Source organism: Pleurodeles waltl, chromosome 4_1, assembly GCF_031143425.1.
Source record: "Pleurodeles waltl isolate 20211129_DDA chromosome 4_1, aPleWal1.hap1.20221129, whole genome shotgun sequence".
Lineage (NCBI taxonomy): Eukaryota > Metazoa > Chordata > Amphibia > Caudata > Salamandridae > Pleurodeles > Pleurodeles waltl.
Genome location: NC_090442.1, coordinates 558,063,480 through 558,085,946, shown reverse-complemented (window position 1 = coordinate 558,085,946; position 22,467 = coordinate 558,063,480). Strand labels below are relative to the sequence as shown.

The 22,467-nt window shown below is 41.6% G+C and overlaps 1 protein-coding gene across 3 annotated transcripts in view; it reads left to right on the top strand.

Annotated features, from left to right (window-relative positions):
* Nucleotides 1-22,099, top strand: part of MDFIC (MyoD family inhibitor domain containing) — a 183,131-nt gene extending 161,032 nt beyond the window's left edge. For all 3 annotated transcript variants that reach the window (XM_069228938.1, XM_069228939.1, XM_069228940.1), the window contains one exon: nt 18,856-22,099. In XM_069228938.1, the coding sequence (XP_069085039.1) occupies nt 18,856-19,103 (248 nt within the window). In that variant the 3' untranslated portion in view covers nt 19,104-22,099. The remainder of the gene's footprint in view (nt 1-18,855) is intronic.
* The last annotated feature ends 368 nt before the right edge of the window (nt 22,100-22,467 follow it).

The window sequence follows — 22,467 nt, the reverse complement described above, 5'->3', positions numbered from 1 at the left end:
GTTTAAGTGTCAAATGGAGTTGATGGACTGTGTGGCTTGGAGTAGAGGGTCATAGTCTACCAGTTCCATGTAGTTCTCAAATCAGATGAAATGATGGTGCAGCAGTGTGTAAATGACCTAGGCACCTCAGGAAACAATGACAGTATAACCATTCTAGCAATCTGTGCGTATACTCCGCTGCTTCTGTCAGGCAATCATGAACAGTCACTCATCACTTCCTCTGTTGGTCAGCTGAAGCTGGTTTTAATGATGATCTGGATTTGTCCCTGTGGGTGTCCTGAGTGAGTTCTTCCACACTTTGGACATTCTTTTCCCCGTCCATCAGTTTTTTTGGAAGACCTATCATGCAGTCTGCCAGAATGGTACGTAGTTGCGCCTTTCTGTAGCGATGGCCTGGGGACCTGGGGACCATTTAATCCTTGGCCTGAGGTTGCGGTGGGCCGAGATCCCTCCATTGGCCATCAAGACTGTAAAAATAAAATCAGATCAAGTCTTCTGGTTCCATGTAACCTCTCAATTTCCTATCCATCATAATCCACTTCATGGCTGCCTCCAGGAGGCCATATTTAAGCCCCACTTATAGATTCTTGGCCTCTGTTACAGGAACACTTTCTGGTAGGTATTAATTTCTACTGAGAAGTCTGCAGCAATGTGGATTTTTTGTCATCAACACCATAGGAGCAGTGCTTCTAGGCTGGTGTTAAAATCTGGTGGACCTATTGGTGGTGGAGAAAGCAGGCTATGATTAGTCTCGATCTGGCCGTATTGTATCTAAGCAGAACTCTGGGGCATATTCGGTGGGCCCTCTGTATCTCAAGAGGGTAGGAGAAGGTCATGCCAAGTAGTTGCAGCAGTAGTTCCATCATTAGGTGCTGCATGTCATTGTTTGTTTCCATCTTTTTTGGAATCCAGTGGGATCTGATGCTACCCCGTCTCACCCTGTTCTCCAAATCAATCACTTTCTGTTTGAGGTGTCATATAGCCAGACCCCAGGAGCCTGTGTTGTTCAGTTGTTCCTCTAACAGTGCAATTTGTTTGTCCAGACTGTCCACTTTAGCATTGAACGAACCCATGTCCACACATAGAGTTTTCATTTCTGTTGTCCAACATCTTCACTTTAATGGAACCTAGTTGTGTTCCCACCATATCTACCTCTTTCAGGAGGAGTTCCATGAAGGCATCCTGCGGGGCCATGGTTGTGGTGCCTAGTGATATTGTGCTCTCTACCACCTCCGTTGAGAACAGTTGTCTCCTATCCTTGCAACTGGCCATGTCAGTAGTCAAGGCTTTTTTCTTGGGTGGTGGAAGTGGGGTAATGTACTTTGGGACTCCTGTCTTAGTGTTCTCAGAAGCAAGATAGTAAGGGGGCACAGATGAGGACCCAGAGTCCTTACCATTCAGGCGTATTTGATCGAACTTCAGACTGGTGGGGCCTCAGCGATGTGCAGGTGAAATGGATCCCTGCAGTCACTTTCTGGTTCATCAGCCATTTGACTCTACTCTGTGGTAGAGAGGGGATGGGGTCCTGGGGGTCCATTCTCTAGTTAGTTTTCATTGACAACTACTTCATCCCTGTAGCGAGCGACACTGTAGGTAGACAGGAAAGGTTCTAACTGCTCCATATCACAACTCTGCAAAGGATCTAGCCGGTCCTGTGTGTAGGATACGGAAAACATTCTGCCATATTGTTCTCCACCTCATCTGAGGGGTATCCTCAGTGTGGTGCAGATTCACAAGGCCAGTGTTGCTGTGCAGCTTATGGTACCTTGAACGGAGGCCACGGAATAGAGTCGGATAGGGCAAGAAGGACAGTCTAACTCCCTCCCCTCACTTTGAAAGGCCCCAGGTAGGAGGAGGTATAGAATCTGGTTGCAGGTTTGGCTGAGAGGGCCACTCATCAATGTTAGGGCCATGCACCAGGTGATGTGCAGGCCTGCCAAGGACAACACAGGACCTGTAGTGGGTGCTGCTGTACAGAGGCTTCAAGAATCAGGCTCCTGAGGGTGGCACTGCGCTCTACCTGGGTATGGCCATTTGTATCTCTGAAGCCTGGCCGGGGGGTCTGGGTAGTAGGGGCATTGTCCAGCACTGGAGTCTCTATTAACCTCCCACTTCATAGTGAGTCCTCTGATGGTTGTGAATATCTCTACTGAATACCACCAGCAACTGTGATGGTTTTGAACAACTCTGCTGCGCAACACCGGCAACCAGAGCCGCATGCAGGGAATGTCGCAGCAGGCCTCTGGGCCACACAGGTGTGCATCTCAGCAGCGGGAGCCCTGATGCTTTTGTTCACCATCTGCCTCATTGAAGGATGACAGTTGTGCCAGAGTTGGGCAAGGCTTCTCTCCACAGACTGGCAAAGCTCTACACAGAGGCGGCCAACTCAGTCGCCAGCCAGGTTGTACCCCGAGTGACCTTAGCACAACTTGAATGTTTGACTTCAGAATATTATGCAGCAGGTCCTCTGCCTACTAGGCACATTTTACAGTTGCCTTATGTCATGTGAGTAAATTTGAAGATGTGAAATTGTTTGACATATTCGTACTGCATCATCATCAGTGGGGTGCCATAATTCTACAATTCCAGATGCAGATGATAGTGTAAGGCCACAAAAAGGTGGATTCTTGTACATATGATAATTTTTCCACTTCATATTGCCTGATCTATTTTCACATGGCGGACCTAAGCCATGACTCACTTCCCTTGAAGCTGTAACATTAACAGTTCCAATACCAAGTACAAGGATGCTCAATGTTTTTCTCTGCCTATTGCATATATTTGTAACACATGTAAGTAACAGGTTGGATATCTGTGATGTTAACTCAACATTTCCTCCTTGAAAAGGTCAAGCAAATGATAATTTTCAAATGGGCTTCCGGTAGCATCTGTAAATTAAGTGGTTGTACAATGCATAGTATGTTGGATTGCATTTCTATAAATGATTAGGACCCAAGTCACAATGTTGTTTATACAACACAATAGAATCTATGTACACAGAAAATAATTTATGAGCCGAAGTCCCCATCTAACTGGAATGTTAGAATTGTACTCTACAGTTACATTGGCATAGAGTCTAACATTACAATAGACATTCAAACATTGCAAGTTTATTGGTAGAAGCAGGAAAGGAGGTTGTCAGGTGTGGTCACCTACAAATTAGTAAGGTTTTGCATGACCACATGGAAAAGGAGGGTAATCACAAATATTTAGGTGGCTTGAGGACAATTGCAAATTATTGGGCTCCACAATGAGAAGAAATTAGGGATTATTAAATTGAAGTTCTTTAGCCAGAACACTTCCACAGATTAGATAATGCTATACCTTGCTAGCCATCTTAAATCAGCATTGAAGGTATTTGGATCCTGAATATGTGGATGTAAAAAATAGGAAACCAGTCCCAAGTTGCACTGTCACAGATACTACCAAACGACTAGTACAAATTAGATGTTTCATTTTTCTATATATGTCTTGACCAGTTTCAATCAAGACTGTATTTTATTTTGTGTTTATTTATAGCTTTGACTTGATGAAAGGTCCTAGTGACCTGGAATGCATTGGCACTCATAAGCTAGAACTTTCATTTGTATTGGAATGTTATATTAGTTGCCAAGAAATGAACTTGAATACAAATGATTTTATCATTGCACTGGCTCTCATTGTACTAATGAGGCTGCTGGATTTGGGTGGTGGCATCACCTGAATTGTGGGGAACTTTAATCAATCCCACACCATGTGACAACTGTCAGCTTGATCCGTTTCCGGCCAGCTAGCAGTGCCTCACCTATGCCCAAGGGCAGGGATGATTTGTGGCAACCGGGTGCATGACATTGTGACTTCTCAGGGAAATCGTGGTTGATCAGATCCCATCTTTTTCTCTCAGTTACATTTGTTTGCAAATACAAACAGAAGCAAGGGATGGTTCAATAAGATTTATTGACTCAGCTGCATCCTAGATAAAAATGACATTAACAGCAATAACAAGGATGATGAAACATACTAGAAACAGAATGGTGACAAGAAAAGTGAAACACAAGAAAAGTCCCACCATACTGTCACTACACAAGATGTGTGATTCCTACCTACTCCACTAATGTTCTCTTTTAGAGCACAGCAGGATAAGCCCTAATCTCCCCTTCAGGCCCCCTTGGGAAGACATCATTCCCCTTACCAGAGTATGACAGTAGTGAAGAATTCTGTGGCCTTTTAGGACACCTTCCCCATATAAGTAAGGAAACCGGCAGTCTCAGCAAGCAGCTGTGGAGAAGTCAGACAGCATGCGGTAGTAGTCATTTGGCCGCAACCTCCCTCCAACGTGTAGGAGAGAGAGAGATGTTTTTGTAATAAAACAGCTAGCGTTCTTAGAAAAGTGTCCTAATGTTAAAATATATATGTTGCTTTGAAATGTTAGAGATGCGTATTACTTTGTGGCGGCAATCCTATCTTGCCACAGTCTTACATAAAACACAGAGTGAAAGAATGTTGTGCTAAGAAATGCAAATGCTTTTCTAAGCAAAGGAAAGAAAGATAAAGGAACATAAAACATCACCACAAATGTGATAGTTTCTAAAAGAATAAATAAAATGAAGTGTTACTAGGCTAAGGGGCACAGATAGCAGGCCTAGTTGCTAAAATAACATGCCCATAAACATCACTAAAATTGCTTCACTACAATGCTTCTGAAATCTTTTATGACATGGATATATATTGGGTCATGAATCGAGAATATTAACGATTATTTAAAAAGGATAATGAAAATATCATGGAATTGTTTTTTTTTTTTTTTTTTTTTCTTTTTTCTAATTCGTTCTTCTGGTTTGGCAGCAGCTTTGAAAGTGCACCATGTGGCAGCTTCAAGATAACTAAAATTAGCTATTCCACTAGAGTGTTTAAGTTTGGAGGACAGAAAGTATACCAATACAGAAAGTCTAAAATAATCTTTTTATATTTATATATAAATAAGTGAAATATAAGGACGAATCATTGTTTGATATGAAAAAAGGACCACAAAACCAGAAATGTGGATCTCAAATTATGAGATAAATAGATACTAAATAAAGTATACGTTTCTGCTTGGTCTAGTTCACATATGTATACTCAATTGAAAAGTATGTATTTGAGCAAAAAAATGTGTTTATTTACAGAACTCATAATAATTTCAAGACAAATGGTTGTATTTCAAAAAAAATATTTAAAGCTGATATTTGAGTGATAAATTATGAGATTCTGGGGACATTGCTGCCAGGGGCACTACAACTATGGCTGTCATAATGTAACCCTTTAGAGCCATGCAAATTGGTAAATACTTTTTTGTATTACTGCTGGTCACCCTGCCTAATACACTCAGGTGATCACTTCAGGTAATCTTGCATGGTGTGGCTACTAATGTAATCTTGTTTGAAACATTCACTATTACCACACTAATAATATTAGTAGCTCTGTATTATTTTCATTGAACATTAATATCTCCTATGACAAAAACGGTTGGTGACCCTTTATCTAGGTATAGTATTTTATCCAGGTGTAAATCAAAATGCCAATCAGAAAGCAACCTTCTAGAATGTGACTTGTAAATGGTAAACAATTTGGTAAATAAATGGGACATTGTACCCAAATCATAGCTTATAAGGGTACTACAAGATACCAAAAAGTTCCATGATCTGATAAAAGCCTGCGCCAAAAGCACAGCGCCTTTATGAGTAGAATGGAACACCAAAGCTGCTTGCAACATTTTTTATGTCTAGAGAGACAGTATGTTATTCCATGTCATTAGTGTACCACTGCCAACCGTTTGATTCTTGGCCTACCTTAAAGACATAATTACATTCAGGACTTGCTGGCTGGTGAGCAAGGCATAGTTGATGCTCTTTCCAGCTCAAATGGAGTGCTCCTAGACTTCAATGCCACAGGTAGGTAAAGAGAAATTTGGCTGGGCAGACTATACCATGCACAATTGTCTCCAGTCTTTGAAAGAGCAACCGTTGACATGCAGGCCTGGCTCCTTTCCCTGGGTAAAGAAGAGTAATGCATATTAGGCAGGTATTGCTTTGCATGGCTGACTTGTTCCTCTGAAAGACAAGAATGTAAATCATTCTCTTCCTTCATGATAGTGATCTCAGAGGGAGGAACATTTTAGCCTTTACCCTGGTAGATTGAAAAATGGTAAAGTGCCATGCCATTACCACTTTCTTGTCATAAGCTATCACCAGTCTGTAGTAAAACAATTGTCTTTCCACAGATGTGTTCAGACGATAAAAAATCCATATATAATCTGCTTCCATTTAAATGGAGATTATAAATGGCTTTCCCAAATAAATAATTCCTTGTTATTTTCTTTTGCAGTTATTGTATTCCTTTAATGTAGCATCTACAGAAGATTATTGTACCCACATTTAGGAATGGGGTCTCTTGTTGGCAATGGTTTGCACCCTGTCCAAGTAGGGTACTTCTCTCTAGTCAGGGTAAGGGAGTTACACAGCTAAGGTAACCCCTGCTCAACCCTTTGGTAGCTTGGCTCAAGCAATAAGGCTTATATCAGAGACAATGTGTAAAGTATTTGTACACACAGACAGTAACACAGTGACCACACTGCAAGAGTACTCCACAGCAGTTTAGAAAAATAGCCACTATTTATCTGAGTAAAACAAGACGAGATAACAGGAATCCAAGATACACAAGAAAATATATTAATTTTCAAAGATCAGGCTGGTCATTATAACAGGGGTCGCGGGGCAGTCAAACTGCCACCAATGTGGCAGTCTGGCAACCACATTATAACTGTGGCGGTTGCGCCACGGTTGGACCGCCAGCACTGCCACTTTTCGGCCACCCGGCGGCAAGCAGCACTGCCCTGGGGATTACGATCCCCCCGCCCCCCTCGCCAGCATTTACATTGCAGTTGCCCAGCCATGTAAAGGCTGGCAGAGATGGGGTGCCCCATGGGGGCCCCTGCACTGCTAATGCGCTTGGCTTGCAGACAGTGAAAAGCGTGATGGGTGCTGGTGCACCCTACGCACCGCAACATTGCCGCTAGCTTAATTATGAGCCAGCATCAATGTTGTGGGCTGTTTCCTGCTGGGCCAGCGGAAAACTCATAATGGGTCCCGCAGGACGGGTACTGCACTGGCAGTAACCTGACCGCTGGAGTTTTTCGGACGGCCTCTTCTGTCTGTCAACCTCTTAATGACCCCCTAAATCTTAATATAACACTTAGCCCCAGTTGGAGCTATTGTGCTTCTATCACGGTAACTGGACGGAGTCACTTCCAACAGCATAACGCCACTTGCGAGGGAGTGCTATTCCGTCATGGAGTAGCACGGACCCTGGGTACATTACCTTGGAAAACAATGACGAAACAAAGACGTTGCATGGAGTCAGGGTGGTCCGGCCTCGCTGGAGCCAGTGTGACATTGATTGCTTACTGCTAAAGGGGAGATGAGAGATTGGTTCCTTACTGCTAGGCAGGGGAGGTGAGGCGTCAGTTTGTTACAGGTGGAAGGGAAGTGATGCACCATCAGTTGTGAGGCATTGGTTCCTTATGACAACGCGAGGTCGATGAATCCAGCAGGTCAAGATGCGAGGCATTGACTTCACAGTGTCGCAATCACACCATGGAACCACAGGTGCTGCAGTGGAGTAGGGTGTCACAGATGTCAGTGACACAGCACTTGGGACTCACATTGTGGTGGAACTTCGGAAGCGCTGCTGTGGCGTCAGGCCTGCGTTTGCAGGTTATAGAAAGCCAAGTTCAGTTCTTTCACTCCCAGGACAGAAGCAGCAAGCACCACAACAACGCAACCGTCCCTCCAGCTCTTCTTCTTGTCAGAATGTCTCAGTCCATATATGTTCTATGTGGTGTCAGAGGCCTAGTACTTATACTCATTTCTGTCTCTGAATTAGGCTACCTTGAAACAAAAGTCTTTGTAGTGTACAAGACCCTGCCTTTCCTGCTTTGGCCCCAGACACACTCAAGGGGATTGGAGACTGCATTGTATGAGGACAGGCACAACCCTCTTCAGGTGTAGGTGTCAGCTTCTCCCATTACTGTAGCCCAGGAAGACCCATCCGCCTGGTGATGGGTCATCAGAATATGCAGGGCACACCTCAGCTACCTTTGTGTGACTGTCTAGAGTGAATGCACAAACAGCTCAAGTGTCATCCTGACCCAGACATATGCAGCAGACAGACAGAGACACAGAATGGTTAAGCAAGAAAATGCCCACATTATAAAAGTGGCATTTTCAAACTCACAGTTCAAAAAACAACTTCACCAAAAGATGGATTTTTAAATTGTGTGTTGAGAGACCCCAAACTCCAAATCACTATTTGCTCCCAATGAGAAACTACACTTAAAATATATTACAAGGTAATACCCATGTTACCCTATGGGAGATAGTCCTTGCAATAGTGAAAATCAAATTTAGCCTTATTTCATTATCAGGACATGTAAAACACACCAGTACATGTCCTACCTTTTAAATACACTGCACCCAGCCCAATGTGCTGCCTTGGGCCTACTTTAGGTGTGACTTACTTGTAGTAAAAGGGAAGGTTTGGATCTGGCAAGTGGGTGCACTTGCTAGGTCTACATGGCAGTGTAAAACTGCACACACAGGCACTGAAATGCCATGCCTGAGATATGTCTACAGGGCGACTCATATAGGTGGTGCAGTCAGTGCTGCAGGCCACTAGTAGCATTTGATTTACAGGCCCTGGGCACACATTGTGAACTATACTAGGGACATACTCGTAAATCAAATATGCCAATAATGGATAAACCAATCACCAATACAATTTAGACAGAGAGAATTTGCACTCTAGCATTGGTCAGCAGTGCCCAGAGACCTAAAGGTAGCAAAAACAAAATTCAGCACAGAATCAAAGACAGGAGGTCAGAAGCAAAACGAGAGGGGAAACCATGCCAAGAGTCACAGATCTAACATCTACATTTTGAAATTATTTGGGACAAGAAGCAACTAAAGTTCTGTTGCTGTGGTTTGTCCCAGACACTCATTGACTAGATAAAATGTTAGGATTTCCACCTGATAAAACCTGTAGGTTCATTAATATGTTCTTGACACTTCCAAGTATGTTCATTTATCTAAGCTGTAGGATAACCTATATTCTTTGTGCTCAAAAGTAACGTGAACATATGGAATGTACATGACCTGCTGCTGTAGTGTCCTACCAAAGTTAGAAGGTCCCACGCTGTAGTTCTAGTAGGTGCTGAGCTTTTGATTTAGGGTCTGGCCAGATAACAGTTGAGATTACAATTCTTCTGATTGGTGAACAGTTTAGGAACAAGTACAAATTTAGGAATTATTTTATTAGACTAACCAAATGGTTATTAGAAGTAACGTGATTTTCTTCCAGGGGCTGCACTAAAGAGAGTGACCAGGGGTTCAAAGAGCATGTGTGGCTATTTTCAGCACCCCGGGACACTTGTATTACAGAAGGGCCAAAAGAAACGTATGCAGCCCCTTCTGAAATACTGATACTGCCAGTGCTATCCTAAGAGGATGTTCCCTCATTTGCTTGGGGCATAGCAGATTGTGTGTGAAGAAAATACTTTGCCTCTGTCCGCGCCAAGTTCTGACGTGGGTGCAAAGGCGAAGTGACCTTCAGGAGGTGCACTGACTTTCAAACTTCAAAAAGGTGGTGCACAGTTACAGGTGCAGACCTCTTGGAGGAGGGGGAAAGAGGGTCCATGAAACCACAGACATCCCGTTGCCAGTATGTGCAGTCACTCACTGCACCCAGCTAAAGAGATGTCCCTGTCCTCCCTCTGACGTGCAGACGGATGTCGCCTGCACAGGGAAATATGGAGTAGATCTTCAATCAGCTTCTCTGTATTTCACTAATATGCTACCTCCTGGGCAGCTGCATGTTTGTATCTGCCCCGGTGGCAATGCATTTTCAGAAATATGGCGCACTTTCCCTGTTTGCGTCCAGCACTCCAATTTGAAGGTGCTCAGTGGCTCGAACTGGGGCATTATGCCCAATTTGAAATACTGCCCCGGGTGTATTTGTTTAGTGGTGACAATGGTCCTTTTGTTCCAGTGGGCAAGTTTCTTGTCCTTCTTGGTGCATTTCATAGGGTATTCTTTTTTTCCAATTTGATTTGTCATTATGATGCCGGTGTAACATTCAAAGGCCTCTTTTTTACCATTTGCTTTTTAGGCAAGCTGAGAGCTTCTGGTGGATTCTTCAAACAAGGATGTTGACCTGGCCTTTATTTTTTTTGATAATTCTAACACCTGAAATTCATTTTTATGAAGTGGGCGTAAAAATAAAAAGTTCAGACACAAAGAGAGACACTGAATTCTGAACATGAATGGGATAGTCATATTCTCTTAGTAATCCACAACTTCTAGAAGGGTCAGGATTTGAATAAGTGGCAAAAGGATGGTAAACTAACAATCAAGTTAATTGTTTGTGAATGTTCATGCTGATAGCGACCCTGTGAATAATCATATAATCTTTTCATTTGGGTGAAATTATTTGTAGGTTCTGAATATTTTGATGGGCAAAACAACAAACATGTCTTCACCTTTCTTTAAGTGTTACTCACATTTACTGTCTTCTTACCTCTGGCCATAGAGACTGCCACGGTTCACTGTGTCAAACACAGAGAATATGATTTAATTAGGGGGAAAAAGGTATTCATAAATACGTGATCTATGCATTCATTGAAAAGAGAAAATACATATATATATATATGCATTTTCTTCACATGCGCGTGCATCGAAAATTATTTTGAAAACAAATGAAAAGCGCTGTTGAAAATGCAACAAGGTCAACATTTCCATTTTTTTAAATTAAACGATTGTCTCATTTTCTCACATATATGTAGCTAAATTACTGTACAGTGCCTGAACTGTACAGGTAACATGCATTGTTGTAATGTGTGGTAAAGTAAATAATTTCTAATTATATTTATAAGGCATGTTTCTTGTTAAGAAATAGATGAACAGTAGATCAAGATCTCTTTGAAATTAACCATTCTGTTGCATCTTCAATCTCTCTTCAGGAAAAAACACCTTTTTGCAATTGGTTTGAATGCTTTATGAGATTTGTTTTAAATACATGAATTTTATCTGCATGATGAGATACACAATGAGAATGTTTTATGTATTTGGGTGGGTATCAAGCGAAAGGTAGGATTTAAGTAAGTTTGAAGTTTTCTACAGAATGTAAATGCAGTGGAAAAATAGACCCCAGGGTTGAAAATGATGAATGCTATCTTTCCATCCCAATTAAGGGCTCTCCTGGACCACCGTTTGATGAGCATGTTGTTGCTGCGCTACATCAGAGTGCCTAGGATAATTTTAGAGGATCCTTTTAATGTGTCAGGGCTCGAAATGTTAGTCTTTCATTTTAAATTAATTTCAAGTCTCCAAAATAGTTTTCACGGATGTATTTTTTTTAAATAACAGTAACCACATTTTTGGACTTTTATTGACATGATAAAAAAGTGTATTTCGTTCGACCTCTAATATTTTCAAATCATTGCGGCTACATGCATTTGCATGACCTGATGTGTACTACTAACACTGTGATTATTTGCACCCTAAATTCGCCAGTTTCTTTTGTGAAGCATTGTGACACTTTTCTTAGTGCATAATCCACAGGGGCATCATACTCAACATAACTGAAAGTTCTCAGTATTGCCAGTATTAGCTATTTAGGAGTTCCATGCCAAGATTATGGGAATATCAAACAACACTGTGCAAAACTGTTCTTTGGAATAACGGACATTTAGGGCTAACAGGTTTACTTTGGGTTCTGACAGATTACTGAACTATGTGCAAACCAGAGTTTATGCACAAACTGGGATTTCAATTCGTGAGGCAAACAAACACTGCACATCGAATGTTTTCCCCAGATATATTTTACCAAGAAAACGTTTAATTTTCTTCTGGCAAAAATTGCTCAGGAAGAGGAAAAATGTGAGGTAATTGTTGAGCAAAACAGCAATTCTGCATATAATGTCTTACTTTAAGGAAAACGTTGAAAGTGGATGAGAATGTTTCATGCGTAACTATTGCACCGTCAGATATTGTTAATTGCAAGTTCTGTTAATTAATAGACATTTTTCACAGTATCCGTGATGAGCACATAAGTGAAAAATGCAAAAGTAAGTAGCATTGGCAATGCCAGTAGATCTGACTTACGAAATGCCTTCTGTGTCCTTGGTGGGTTTAGACACTAAAGTCATCATACATTCACTCTCACTGTCACTCATTCTGCACTCATGCATCAATTCATCCTTCAACTTACTCTTTCTTGCATTCATCGCCTGACACAACCAAAGTAATACTCAGTAACCGAACAACATATACAACATAAGTTAAAAAAATACAAGCAAAAAAATAAAACACTCTGCAGTCTAACCACAGCTTGCATTTACTTGCAATAATTAAACTGAACATAGTGGGCATATCCATCTTTCAGGGGTGCTTTACATCATTTGTTGTTGTTTCAAAGTTCTAGCATGGCCAACACTTTTAGATCCCATCTTGGAATGATAAAACACTGATACACTATGGACAACAGCATTCATAATGGTCATCTGGTTTAAAGGAAGTGGCCACACAGAATGTGGCACTCTGCAGGTCAAATGAGTGTCAAGCAGCAGCTCATTATCGCTGCTTGGGAAGCTGCAGCATTTGGCTAAGAACAATTATAATAAAAAAGGGGAAGCAAAGAAATGAAAGACAAGCTATAAAAGGAGAGTGAAGAACTGATCAACCAACATTGACACTGAATTGCACTCATTTCCAGGTGAAAGTGCAAGTGATCAGAAAATGCCATTATCACAGTCCAAGAGAGCCAATGACTGATGTGGACTGAACTATTACTCCATGCTGCTCTTCGCTATCATGGATGAAAGCAAAATGTAAATGACAGAGAGACCAATGGCAGACAAGGGCTGACTAACAGCCATCTATCTATCTATCTATCTATCGTACGCATTGTATATTGACTTTATTACATAATCTTGGCAGACAGCTACAATTATCAGCCCTTTAGAAGAGATTCTGGCAAGAATTATTACCGTGCAAATCTTATAACATTAGAATTTGTTACAGGGGGTAATTAACACCAACATCCTTCTATACAATGGTAATCCGTGAGGTTTCATGTTACAAAATACCTGACAGCAGGCATGAGCATTGTTCAAAGACAAATCACCCTCAAAGGTGAATTGGATTTAACATGTGTGTTACATAATAAACAATTCAGTCCTACTGCTTGCATTTGTCAGAACTTTTCAAAATAAACACGAGACATATTGCATCTGAAGTACCTTCTCCTAGTGAATCAGTCAAGAATATAGATGTTATGTCTGGCTGGTCACAATAACCAACTCAGGCATGTTGTATGTTGTATTAAGCGTATGTTTTCTGACAGTGCAAACATCTGGCGTAGAGTTATAAAAGTAAAGGTATGTACAAAACAGTCCTAGTCAGGATAAACCACAGCGCAATCCTAATTATCCTGTGGCCACCCACTGGGAGCTTGGCACTGAGCAGTCAGGTTTAACTTAGAAGGCAATGTGTAAAGTATTTGTGCAATAACCCATAAAGTAACACAGTGAAAACACCACAAAAACACCTAAAAGAAATATGGATAATATTTATCTGACTAAAATAAGGTTGAAACAATGAAAATCCAATTTACACAAGCAGAGTTATCAATTTTTAAAGATTAAATCCTACTAAAAAGCCTTGAAACACAATAGCTCCAACTGGGGCTATCACGGTGTCATTGATGGAGTCGTACTCCAAATCAGACGTCATAGGTGCCAGTCACGGAGTCGCACTGACCCGCAGGTACAGTACCTTTTGAGAACAAAGATGTCACACAGAGTCGGGGAGATGAGGCCTCGCTGGGCCAGTGCAGCGTCAGTCCTTTATGGCATCTGGGGAGATGAGTTGTCAGTTCCGCTCTGCGAGACAGGTGGATGCGAGGCATCAGTTCTGTCCGGTTGCAGGGAGAGCTGGTGCAGCATTGGTGGTGATGCGTCAGTCCCTTGTGACCAAACGGGGTCGATGGATCCAGTCGGTCAAGATGTGATGTGTCAACTTCGTGGTGTCGCGATGACCCTTGCAGTGTTGAGGCAACATTGGACGTGCATTGCAGGCCACGGTTGTGGCGTGCAGTGATGTCCTCGGAGTGGGAGCAGGCTACGGCATCATTGCTGGTGTCGCTGAAGTTGTTCCTTGCATTACTGAAGTCAGAAAACTAGCTAAAAGCTAATGGGTAAAGTCTTTGCTGTCCCTGTGACTTCAAAACAGGTGGTAAGCTCAATCCAAGTCCTTGGAGAGCCCTCTTGGAGAAGGCAGAGTCTTTCCAGCAAAGTCTGAGGCCAGCAGAGCAGCAGGGCAACAGCAGGACAGCAGCCCTTCTCAGCAAAGCAGTACAGATGATTCCTTTGGGCAGCCAGGCAGCTCCTCTGACAGAATTGAGGTGCAGATCCAGATCTGATTTGGTGGGGTCAGAGACCCAGTTTATATACTCAAAAATGCCTTTGAAGTAGGGGGACATCAAAGAGAGGGTTTGAAGTGTACAATTTCCCCTGTCAGCCCAGTCCTGTCTACCAGGATCCCTGTTGGTGGGTTATCAGTCCTTTGTGTGAAGGCAGGCCACTGGCTTTTTAAATGTAAGTGTGAGCCCCTCCACCCTTCCTGCACAGGAAGGTCCATTCAGTATGCAAATGAATGCAGATGTGACTGAGTGTCCTGTGTTTGTGGTTGGCTTGGTGGAATGCACAAGGAGAGCTGTCAACCAGCACAGACCAGACATGGATTGGAGACAGGCTTAAGGCACAGATAGCAGTAAGTGCAGGGAAATGCCCACTTTCTAAAAGTGGCATTTCTAAAAGTAATATTAAATCCAACTTCACCAGTAAGCAGGATTTTCTGTTACCATTATAGCAATACCAAACAAGACATGGCTACTCCTTTCAGATTAGATTCTACCTCTTAAAAGTTATAATGTTAGCCTATGAGGGGAGCAGGCCTCACAGTAGTGGAAAACGAATGTATGGGTTTTTTACTACCAGGACATGTAGAACACATAAGTACATGTTCTGCCTTTTACCTACATGGCACCCTGCCATATTGGTTACCTACGGCCTACCTTAGCGGTGACTTATATGCAGAAAAAGGGGAGTTTAGGGCTTGGCAAGTAGTTTTAAATTCCAAGTCAAAGTGGCAGTGAAACTGCACAAACAGCACTTGCAGGCCTGAGATATGGCTAATGGGCTACTTATGTGGGTGGCTCATTCAGTGCTACAGGTCCACTAGTAGCATTTAATTTACAGGCCCTGGGCACATTTAGTGCAATTTATTGGGGACTTACAGGTAAATTAAAATGCCAATTGGGTAGGAACCAATGTTACCATGTTTAGGGGGGAGAGCATTTGCACTTTAGCACTGGGCAGCAGTGGTAAAGTGTGCAGAGTCCTAAAACCAGCAAAAACAATGTCCAGAAAATGAAGGGAGGAAGGCACAAAGTTGGGGTATGATCACCCTAAGGCTGTCAGGTCTTACACTCTCCAACTTAAAAAACAGAGTGATGTTTAACGAATAAAACTAGACCAAAACAACAAAAGTCCAAGCAGTAGAACCCAGCGAGATGCAATTTTAAATATTTAAGTGAAAATAGTGCCAAAAAGTACAAAGCACCACTCATGGCTATCTGGTCTTTTGAGACCAGGAGAAAATCACAAGTTAAGGTCCAACTTAATGGCATACAGGTCAAATACTGCGACCACCATAGTCCTGCTGAAAAGTTACCTTCTCAGTCTAGCTAAAGAAGTCTCAATCACAGTAGAATGGCCCACGAGGAACAGAGAGTTGTTGTGAACACTTGCTGATGTAGCACATAGAGGAGGCCTGGCATCATGTATGGTCGTCTCTGTAGTGGGAAGATCCTGTTGCCTTCACAAGCTGATGGGCTGGAGCTTTGCGATATTGCTTTCCGTGAGTGGTCAATTCTGTGGCACGAAGAGTCAGGTTGATGGAACTTCGTGTTGGGTGTCTGTGTGGGTTACAAGGATTTGGTGTCAACGGGTCTATTGGCGGGTGCAAAGAGCCCAAAAACTTTAGATCAGCCCCTCTGAGGCCACCCTACCAATCCTTGACCTGATGGGCGTCACCACTTGGGGGTCAGGGGCTTGCTCCAGCCGCATCTGGGTGCTGAGTAAGGTGGTTGTGAGCTTGTAATATCCCTGTGGCTGTATGAGTACTGGGTTCAGATGCAGAACCAATCCCTCTGACTCAGGCAGGAGGGCAGCAATCCAGCAAGGCAGTAGTCCAGTAGAGCAGCAGTCCAGCATAGTGGCGGTCCTTCCTGACATAGTTTCCACAGGTTCAAAAGTGCAGTGAAGAGTTGGTGTCTGAGGTCCAATATGTATATAAGGTGCCTCATTTGCAATGGGAGATGCCTCTAGAGGTTTCATGTCAAAGTGCACAGGTTTCCTGCCTTCCCTGCTCTGGCTCCAGAATAACTACAGGGGATCTGCAACCCTTTGTATGGAGTCAGGATACAGCCTATTCAAATTTGCTGAAATCTGCCCTCCCATCCTGCCAGTGATGGCCCATCCTGGCACACCTCAGCTCTCTATTGTGTGTGGCTGTGCAGGAGGAATACACAACCCCTAATTGCCAGCAGCACCCAGTCATGTGGCACAATGTCAGGCTGCAGGCACTAAATGGCTAAAGCAGGAAAATGGCAATTTTCTAAAAGAGGCATTTTCAGAATTGTCATTTAAAATCCGACTTTATCGTAAGAGACTTTCATTGCAGTTCCAAAGACACCAAACATGTACTTGATACCTGTTCCCAATCGGATGTTACAGATTATTAATGGAGAGGGTGAGGACGGCCTTGCAGTAATAAAACCAAAGTTAGTAGCTTTTCACTACCAGGACATGTATAAAGTTTTAAATGTGCTGTACCCTGCCCCCTGGGCTGTCTGGCGCTTACCATAGTGGTGACTTCCATGTATTAAAAAGGAACTTTTGGGTCTGGCAAAAGGTTTATGATGCCCGGTCGAAATGACTTTTTAAAAACTGTGCTCACAGGCTGCAATGGCAGACCCGAGACATGTTTAAAGGATTACTTGAGTAGGTGGCACAATCAGTGCTGCAGGCCTACTAGTAGCATTTAATTTACAGGCCCTATGTACATGTAGTACCACGTTATTAGGGACTTACAAGTAAATTAATTATGCCAATTAGCTGTAAGCCAATTCTGCCATGTTTAAAGGGGAGAGAGAGCACAGGCAGTTTAGCAATGGTTATCAGTGGTAGTGCAAAGTCCTAAAAGCCAACAAAAACGTTTTCAGAAAACAGGATTGGTGAAGGCAAAAAGCCTGGAGATAACCCTGCGGAAAAGACAAAGTCCAAACACTGTTCCCAAATAACTGATTTGGCCTAAAGCCTGTACCCTTGGCTTGACACCATAACCAGCACTGACCTATTCCAGTGCACATAAACTGGCATCCATCACACATTCAGTTATTACTTATGTGTAGAAAATGCATTTATCTAAGCTATATACAGTTCCTCTTAAGTATTATCACAGTGAAAACCCATTGAGTGGGGCTCCTACTATGGTAGTCTTTGAGATTACTTGTATGAAAATGCTTGTCTATTACCTGTAACACAATGCGATAACTACCCACTATTAAGTGGCCACTGTCTTTCACAAATGCTTTCATAGTAAATAAACTAGGCCTATTTCCTTTGTCATAACTTTTCATAAAGAGCGATCACACCTATAACATTGGACATAGCATTTTCCAGTACACCAAATTAGGCTTATAGGGTGCACCATAGACAACTCAGGCCTACTGTTTTGAGTGTAAGCTTTCCCACAAGGGGATCATCTGACACACAGTCATAAAATTACAAAGGAATTCTAGGAGGGTCTAACAAGCCAATCTTCTATGTCAGTTGTTTGTCACAAGAGATAACAAACATTAAAACCTTTGCAATCCATACTATTCCATGTAATTTGACCGGCTTTCATAAAGGGTAATAATAATCAACATTTAAATTAATTGAACTTAACATATGCTCTTCACAATAAGCGCCTACCCACCTTTATTGTAACATTTCATAATAAACAGATCAGGACTATAATCAATTTAGTCATGTAGTATTGAGTATAAACTTTGACACAAGCCAAAAACTGCAATTCATGCAGTTTTTTCAGTGGAAGCGCAAAATTTCTGAGCAATCAAATCCTGTACTCGGGGACCCCGCCTGGGGGTTGATCCTAAACCCTTTGTTTCATTAATACACTGAAAGCTCCTTTTTGTTGATCACTTAAGGTCTGAAGACAGCTCTGCTGTTATTCAGACCCAAAAGGGTTACCATTTTGCAGGGGGGTATTTATTATAATATTTTTTAACATAATGGTTTTGTACACACCGTTAACTACATGGTTTGCCTACTGTTTTGGTTTGTGGTGTAAACTAATAACAGCAGATTACACCCAATTTATTTTGTGTATCATAAAAGTAATAGAATACAGTTGTTATTCGTCATATTTCAGAAGGATGAGTGTCTGAGTAGATGTTTCGAAAACTAGATGTGTTCTTATCCTTTGTCCTAAAGGCAGCGTGTCACACCCTGAACTGAAAACACAATAAATGTAATTTAAATATATAATAATATTCACATTTATGTTAACCAGTCAGCTACAGAACCAGAGTTTGGATACCAGCTTAAGTGTGCCTGTGTTAAGTGTTCATTTTTCCTGAAGGATTAGCCTGCACATTAACTCCATATATTTTCTCTTTTCTCTCAATGCCTGGCTTCCAACTAATGTCAACGTCAAGATTGTTGCGTGCACTGTATCCTGGCCTGCCTGTTCTGTGAGTTCTTCGCCTTTTGTAACCTTGTACTTGGACAAGCCTCGTGCGGGGTCTGCACTTCGGAGGCCTGCTGCTGCTGCTGCGGAGAGGAGATGGGGGATGACTGCAACTGTCCTTGCGACATGGACTGTGGAATCATGGACACCTGTTGCGAATCATCGGACTGCTTGGAAATCTGTATGGAATGCTGCGGAATTTGCTTTCCAACATGAGATATTTATTCTTCAATGTAATTAAAAACTGGAGTTTATTTTCATTTTGAAGTTTCAGCTAAGGTAGCATGTGGAAATATTTTTAACATTTTTAGAATTGTTGCACTGTGAACCCTACATGTATTGCTTAAAAGTATTTTCAATTTCAAATCATACTTCACGGTTCATGGCTCACTAAAACATCTCTATTGCGTAGAACCTTCCAAAGTTTTTTTTTGTTTTTTTGGTTTATATTTTACCTTAAGAATATGCGTACATGGGCAGAAACTCAATAAGGATGGATTAAACTTAAGGCCTCATTTACTGGAAAGTGGCACGGTGCGGAGCCACATTTGGCAGCACCACGCTGCATCACTTCAGAAACACCTGGATGCACCGTATTTAAGACAATACAGTGCACCCCTGTTTTTTCCCAAGCACTGGTGCTAACTTTAGCTGCCTAGCGCCAACGTGGGCACCCTTGGACCTTAGAGCAATGGTGCCTGTGTTGCAGGGAATGATTGTTTATGTGCAGAAAGGTGTCCCTTCCTGCACGTAGACAATCAATAATTTGTTACTTCTAGCAAATGCAGCACACATAGAAAAAGCAAAAGTGAGGACAAATAAAAGTATTCCTCCTTTTTGCACCATGCCCCTGGGGTGGCATTAGTTTTTGGTGCTGCCTCAGGTTTATGATTTCTCATAAATCTGGGGCAGCGTCAAAATTCAATAGGTGTTTGCTTTGGAACGCCCACAGCTTTGCTTTGGTATGCCCCTTTCACACTAAGTAATGCATGTAAATGGGCCGTATTTACAAGGCAGCGTTAAGCCACAAAAAGTAGCTTACGCCACCTTGTAAATATGGCGCAGGGCACTGCGCCACAGGAACATCGCTAATAGTGATGCTCCGGTGGCACAAGGGTCTTGTAAATAAGCCCCTTAGCTGGGTCTGATTGTTGCAACTTATTGCCTACTTTTCACAATAGAGTACTTGTTTTAAAGCGGAAACTCTTAAAAATATTGTCCACTTGTGTTGACTAGCAAACCTTGTCCGATGTTACTTTAATGTTTCTACCCGATCAAATGATTTTCAAAGATAGAAATTCAGTCTCCTTCGTTTTAATGTTATATTCACTATGCAGCAAATGAGCTGGCAATTTACACTGCTGTGGTTTTCCATAGAAATAAAGCAGCGAAGTTACTGTGTTTGTGGTACTGCATTTACGGTGATGCTTACCCGGCCATCCATTTACGGTGGTAGATTTTTATAATATATAATGATTCTGCATGTAAGGGTGTGGCTAGTGACATATCCAAATGTATTTGTCTCGGGATACTAATTCAAATGACTCATGCATGAATGGTACATGGGAGGATGCTGCAAATGAATATTTACAGGTACTCCAACTCCGCCTTTGGAGAGAGCTGCCATGTCACTCATACGAGTGTCCACTAAGATGCTCAGGCACCTTCCGTCTGCACTGAACTGTAGTACATTTCAATGATGCGCATTGATCTACGAACATGACACAAGGCATTCAGTTACATTGGCACCCACATAAAAAAGATATCTTGGTGTTTACCGAGGAGGGCTCCACGGTCCAAGAACGTGCTCGTTGAATTATTCTGTTATTGTGCCCAGTCTGAAAGCGACAACTCCTCTCACATATATTTTGTTGTCATTAAAAAGGCAATAATTATATAAAAATAATTATTTTCTATCTTCTTGTAACTATTACATGTTTTAAAGCACTGTGACGCCCTTCTCGTCATGATAGTCAATTGCATGAAAAATATAAGCTGTTTTATATTTATTTTAGGATTGTGTAGGTGCAGTCCTACTCTTGCTTGCGTGCATCAGTCTGCCTCAAAACTGTATTGTAGCAAGAGAATTGGAGAGATTTTTATTTTTTACAATTCTTTAATTTCAGACTATTAATGTATCATCCTTTTATTATTAGACGCAGAAGATGAGCAATTTTCTATTATCGGCTAATCTGACTTCCTAAATCAAATCTGGAAATACTGTTAAGCATTTAAATAGAATTAAACGCACCACACCAGCCCCATCCTTCTTTAATCATGTTTATATTTTACTTAAAACCCCATATTTTTAGCAACATGTGGTTACGAAGTGCCTTGCAGGCAAAGTGTAATGCATTGGTGAAATGCAGTAAAGCAAGTCAGTCACATATGTTCACACGTTTTAGATTTCAACTTCTCTATTGCTTTTCTTTCACTGCTGTGTCGGTTCATGGAAAATAGCCACGTGCTGGAAAGAGTTTGATCAATTTTTGTTTAGTAATTGACTTTCGAGGGGCCATTCCGAATGCTAACCTAGCACGAATATATAATAAGAACAAACATTTAATCCTGCCTCTTTAGAAGCATCTTCTTCACCATCACTGCCTTTCTGTCTAACATTTATCAGTCTCTCATGTACACTCTTTCTCACTATTGCTCTTTTTTCACTGAGTTCATCCAAGTCTCTCTCTGCCTGACCCTCTCGATTTGTAAAATAAGTAGTGTTTTATTTAATTGACAGTATGCATGCCTGGATCAACAACAGTCCATGGAGTAGTGTAACGTTTATTACTAACAATAGTTGTTTTAATCAGTGGATTTTTGTTAATGTATAGACGCATGAAATCTATTCATACCTTCTAGCAGTATTGCAATATGAATCTCTTGTTTGTAACATTAGGTTTTATATTATTAGACATTTTTATTTTTAAATTTAACTTCTCTTCTATGATTTTTGTATTCAAAATGTATATGCTCCCAGTGTATTAAAGGAAAGACAAATACAATTATATAATGTGAAGCTGTATTGCTAACATTGCAATAATTATCCATATTTAATGAGAAATTAACCTGATTACAATTTCTTGTACCTTTCGCAAGGATGCAAATTTGAAGCTATTTGATATTTTTATATTGTTGCGTGTATTTTCAAATGGATTTGAGCTCCGTTAAAACCCAAACACTTTTTTTAAAATAAAAAAACGAAATCTTTATTTTCTTGGTTTGAAGTTATATCTGGGCTTCTTCATGTTTTGTCTTCTTGCAAAAGGATTATTGGCGAATGTTGAGCGGAATTCCACATTAATTCGTCCCTGTCATCGTGCATTGATTATTATGAATGTACTCTCTGTGCCTTGTTAACTGCAGGGCATTACAAGTTACCTATTTACCGTTTCAGAGAGGGTCTTACGAGTTTCAGTCCATATGGATTGTGCATGTGTGCATCTTTTTTGCTAGTGTGACTGCAGACTCGTGAGCCATACTATTGTTCGTGGAGGTGCGAATTAGGCTAAGCTAGCGATATCATGAGAGTTCCATTAGTTTGAGAACGAATGCTCAAGGCCTTGATGTGAACATTTAA